The sequence below is a fragment of the Pollicipes pollicipes genome, unplaced genomic scaffold (genome assembly GCF_011947565.3).
Source record: "Pollicipes pollicipes isolate AB1234 unplaced genomic scaffold, Ppol_2.1 Scaffold_5724;HRSCAF=6776_pilon_pilon_pilon, whole genome shotgun sequence".
Lineage (NCBI taxonomy): Eukaryota > Metazoa > Arthropoda > Thecostraca > Pollicipedomorpha > Pollicipedidae > Pollicipes > Pollicipes pollicipes.
The window spans coordinates 35,700,747-35,705,722 of record NW_023596746.1 but is presented as its reverse complement, the minus strand read 5'-3'; the positions used below and the strand labels follow the sequence as shown (position 1 = coordinate 35,705,722).

Sequence of the window (4,976 nt, the reverse complement as noted above, 5' to 3'; positions counted from 1 at the left end):
GGCTCTGTACTTTCAACGGGTGATCTGAACTTTGCTTACCTGCGCCCCCTCCCCCATCCCTTACGAAGGCCTTAGCTGCGTTCCTGGCTGTGGCGAGTGTTAGTGCCACTTTTGTGTTCTTGTGACATATTCATCTTTTTGTATTTTAGTGACGTCGAGCCTCACGGTTGAAGTGCGTAGCGTATTGTTAACGTATAAGCATCTTTGGCAAATATGACGCATTTAAAAGCCGTGGTAGGAGAACGTTGCGTGTGTGCAAAAAAGGGAGTCACGGTCAGTTGTGAGGCGTGTATTATTCCCCGTAAATTGTACTTGTAAGTTGACCATGGCGATGGCACTACAGAGAAAAACGAACGTAAGTTACGGTGTTTTGTTAGCGTGTTGGTGGCGCTTGACTCATGCTGATATTTGGATGTCCATCACGCTCTGGTTGTGTGTAAACTTATGTTTTGTATTATTGGCAACTTGTGGAAGTTAGGATGCAGCATGTGTATGAGGTGTTTTACCTCATTCCAAGTTGAATCTTCTGCTGCTTATTTCGTCTGGAGGTGTGCTACAATACTCAAAATGTAGTGCACAACCAGCCATTGTTGCTTGTTTTGCATTGCTATAGCCCTGTCTGATCTGAGTTTTGTCTCCTGCTCCGTAATATTTCTGTCTACATAGGTGGCAATATGGATTAATGATCACAGATTTGCATGTTTCCTTTTATCTTGTCTTTGTCCCAAATTTGAGTGCAGGTATACATTGGTACCTAACATAAGAAAACAACATTGTGCATCAGTCATTGTGTGTAAGGCGGAACATATCGTCAATAATCTTAAGACAGGTAGATTCATGCTCCTACCTTCAAATTTTAATGTTTACAATAGGAGCTCCTGAGCGCCCCATGCACCCCCACCGCCTCGACTCCCCAGCACCATTTCTGTGTTGCTGTTGTGTGGTTACAATATTTCTGCTTATCAAGAACCATAAAAAATGTACAGGACCAAGGTAACAATAATAATGCAATGAAAAGCGTTCCTTATTGTGTCTAGGTACTGTTTATGAAACGGACAAGCCAGGATAGTCCAGAACATAGCCTAAACTAAACTAGCCTAGCATGGCCTAACCTAACCTAACCTAACCTAACATAACATAACCTGGCCTAATGTAACCTAGCAACCTAACCTAACCCCCACCCTATCCCTTTCAACCCAGTGCCCCATTGACATCCATGTTCCATGCCATATATATGTACTGTGTTAAGAAGTTTTGTTCAGCCACCATGTTCTCATTTTGCTTTTTATTCCCATGCAAAAACATCATATTTCTCCACCATGTTAACCAATCCACAAACAATACTGGAGACTGCTTGGATACGCAAGGAACACATTTTATTGAATTCTTGTTGTCTTGGCCTTGTACATTTTTATGGTTCTTAATGTACAGTAATGTTGTGATCACGCAGTAATATTGGGATCACTGGGATCACATGTAGAAATGGCGCCAGTGTCGTGGTTGCTGCGTGTTTGCGCTCGGATGTTCTCTATCGTAGTTATTTAAGTTGCAAGGTAAGAGATTAGATGGCCTGTTTTAGATTAATTGTGATATGTCCTGCCTTAAAAATGATGATTGATGTACAATACTCTTTCTTAATGTGAGGTAGCAATGTATACCCTGACCCAAATTTGGACTACAATGAACACACTGTTATTCACACCCCATGCAATGGTAACTTTGGTATACTGGGAAAAATTCTCATTTTTTCCTAATAGGTACTTCTAATGCTAGGTAATTCCCAAAAATCATTCTGTGAAACATGATAAACTAGCTGACAGTATATTTTGGGCAGGGTCAGACCTTATAGGGGGGCTGTGCCAGTAATTGGGTAGCCAACACTTCTGCTTGGTGTTGGGACAGAGGATGTGATGAGTGTGAGGATGGGTTCTAAGGTTTCCTGGAGGTGTGCACAGATACTAACTACTAAGTACCTGTTCTGCTCTGCTCAAAAGGGGTTAGAAGTGCTCTGCAGTTATCCAACATTTTGACCCTTTTACCAGGTTCACAGTATTTAAAACTTGATCAGCAAGCATTTTGCAATATGAGTGGTAACACCTCATGGGTTTTAGTATTGTCATGCTCAGCATGAGCATTAGAGGCTGGTAGGAATAAAATGTTTCATGCTTGTGCAATATCTTTTGTCAGAGTTCTTCAATTTAGTGGTGGGAGCTCTGGCTACAAGGTGTTGTGTGATTAGCCACATCTAAGGCTGGGCAGGATAAGATGGCAGTGAAAAAGATAACTGTGATGCTGTTAAGACAAATGGGGTTCATTCAGCCTTAGGGCAGGCTTCAGTTGCTTCATGATGTTTTAGTACTTTTTTGACACACCAGTGTGTTTTCCAGTTGAGCTTGATACCTCCTCAACCTTGCCAAAAGTGCCATGGACTGCCTCAAAATAATGTGAGCTACCTACCCTAACTGGGAAATTCACACCTTAAAATTTGCAAAGCTTGTGCCTAATACTAAGTACATATCCAGCCATTCTCAAGAAGATTTTATTCAATCTGCCATGTTTTGCTGACTGGTAGAGCAGCATGCAATGACTAGGGCACAGGCTGTGTGCAGTGACCATGTCACAGGCAGTGTGCAGTGACCAGGTCACAGGCTGTGTGCAGTGACCAGTTTATAGGCTGTGTGCAATGACCAGTGACTGTGTGCAGTCACTCACAGCACAACAAGCTGAAAGCTTTCCATTTGAATAGAGCATTTTAAAGTAAGACACAGCTTAGCCCCCAGCACTCAGCCCCCAGCATCCAGGCCAGCTAACCCAAGCTTCCAGTACAGCCCACACACACACCCTAGTCCCTAGTCCCCAGCCTCCATACTCCAGTCTCCAGCCCCCAGCCCCCAGTCCCCCAGCCCCCAGCCCCCAGCCTCTAGTCTCCAGCCCCAGAAGCCTTTGCCATGGTAGTAGCATCCACATCAGCACATCAATCTGAAGTCAGTAGATCTCTAAGTTGGTTGAGTATGCAGCTGTGACACATCGAAGTACACCTACACTATAATGACTAGCTGGTCTAGTTTTTGTGTATAGAAATGGCTATAATGCATAGTGTAATGCTAGGTGACATGGAAGGTCTTTCCTTGCACTTATAAATTTGTGTGCACTGCCCTAGCAGAAGGTGTTTGTCAAATAATGTGCGGCAATGTATGATAATTGCATTTGACAGTGCAGTGAGACTTCGGCGCATTCATCCGTGTTCTGACAAAGTGAACCGACATTGTCCGTGCTTGGCGCGCGCTAACAGCTGATGTACTACTCTCCATTCGGCGGCAGGTGCGGCTGCCACCTGAGGTGAACCGGGTCCTCTACGTGCGTAACCTGCCGTACAAGATTACCGCCGAGGAGATGTACGACATCTTTGGCAAGTTCGGAGCCATCCGTCAAATTAGAGTGTAAGTTTGAACTGTGGTGATCCCCATGCGCCAGTGACGCCCATTTCTTCAGCCGTGATCTCTCTTCCGCTGGGAGTTGCCTAGTACAAGCCAGTGAATATAAATCGGAATACCCGTGACCATGTGTATTATACACGAATTTGCAGCGAGGTTCCATAGGCTCACCCCGACCTTTCCCGTTCGGTCTGGCCGGCCACTCCGCGACACCTACCGCTCTGACCGACGCCCAATCGCTTCAGCGGCAACACGCCCGAGACGCGCGGCACCGCCTTCGTCGTGTACGAGGACATCTTCGACGCCAAGAACGCGTGCGACCACCTGTCCGGCTTCAACGTCTGCAACCGCTACCTGGTGGTGCTCTACTACCAGGTGCATAGGGCGTGGGGTGGCGCTTAAGGACACGCGCTGTCCGTGGGTCTAAGTGTGCCCCGGTTTCTAGTGCACTGATGTGTACTCAGTAGTGTAGCCATCTGATGGAGGGTGACCTGGCAGTGGAACAATACCGGAGCTGCTCGAGCAGACGGATCCGGAGATGAAATAGTTCAGTTTGTGCGGCGCACGTCGGCGCGCGCCTGTTCGTGAAGGGCTTGCGGCCGCAATTGCCATACAAGGCCCCCACAAGTTATAGCGCCGATTCGGGTAGTACACTACCACCATCCACTTTTGACTAGTGTGGGGCACTGTCGGCTGATTGCCGTATGTACTGTCTCTCCCGTGGCAGTACGTGTACAGATGCATTTGGACGCGCGTTACGCTGCGCCCCGTCATCCGTCATCCCCGTCTGGTCAGTCGGGCGCGGCGACCCTCCCAGTAGTCTACATTCGTGATCTGGTGCGGCACTTTGTCGTATCTAGCCTGTGAAAATCCGTAACGCATGGTGCATAGCAAAGTGGACGCCGACTCCGCCCGGTGATGTGTGCGCCTTATATCGGCTGGGCGGTGGACCCTCGGCCTGACGCTAACTTGGTCTCGTTCCAGCCCAACAAGGCCTTCAAAAAGATGGACGCGGACAAGAAGCGGGACGAGCTGGACAAAATGAAGGCCAAATACAACTTGAATGAAACAAAATGATGTGCAAGCGTTGCGTGTAAACTTTTTGTGCCGATCATATGCTGAAATGTGCTCTTGTGCCTGTTTGTTTCCGAGGGGAGGGGACTGGGGGGGATCGGGGAGGGTGTAATCCATGATCTTGTCCGATAAATGTCACGCTCCTCGCATGCTCGCGTTCATCTTTTCGTCATAGTCGTACATGGAGAACCGACCGTAAATACACATCTATGCGAGGACACATTGTATTAAAGCTCATACAAAACAAACGGGATGAGGACCTGGTCGCCGGCTACGCGCCCGGGATGACATGACGAAATCGGGTCAGTGGCTATGGAAGTGGGGGCCGAGAGGGCGAACACACTCCCGAGTACCCCAAGAAGCAAATTCACGCACGCACGCATTCAGAGCGACGCCGCAACCGCACACACTACGTGGGGACGCCGCCGGCCAGCGCCGAGAGCGTGGCGACACTATGTCTTATTACCT

General features: G+C 47.9%; 1 protein-coding gene across 1 annotated transcript; it reads left to right on the top strand.

Annotated features, from left to right (window-relative positions):
• The first annotated feature begins 216 nt into the window (after positions 1 to 216).
• Positions 217 to 4,726, top strand: Sf3b6 (splicing factor 3b subunit 6). Its single transcript, XM_037226775.1, has 4 exons — positions 217 to 355; positions 3,322 to 3,440; positions 3,680 to 3,809; positions 4,419 to 4,726. Exons 1-4 carry the CDS (start codon positions 326 to 328, stop codon positions 4,509 to 4,511), a joined length of 372 nt encoding a protein of 123 aa, XP_037082670.1. The 5' UTR covers positions 217 to 325; the 3' UTR covers positions 4,512 to 4,726.
• The last annotated feature ends 250 nt before the right edge of the window (positions 4,727 to 4,976 follow it).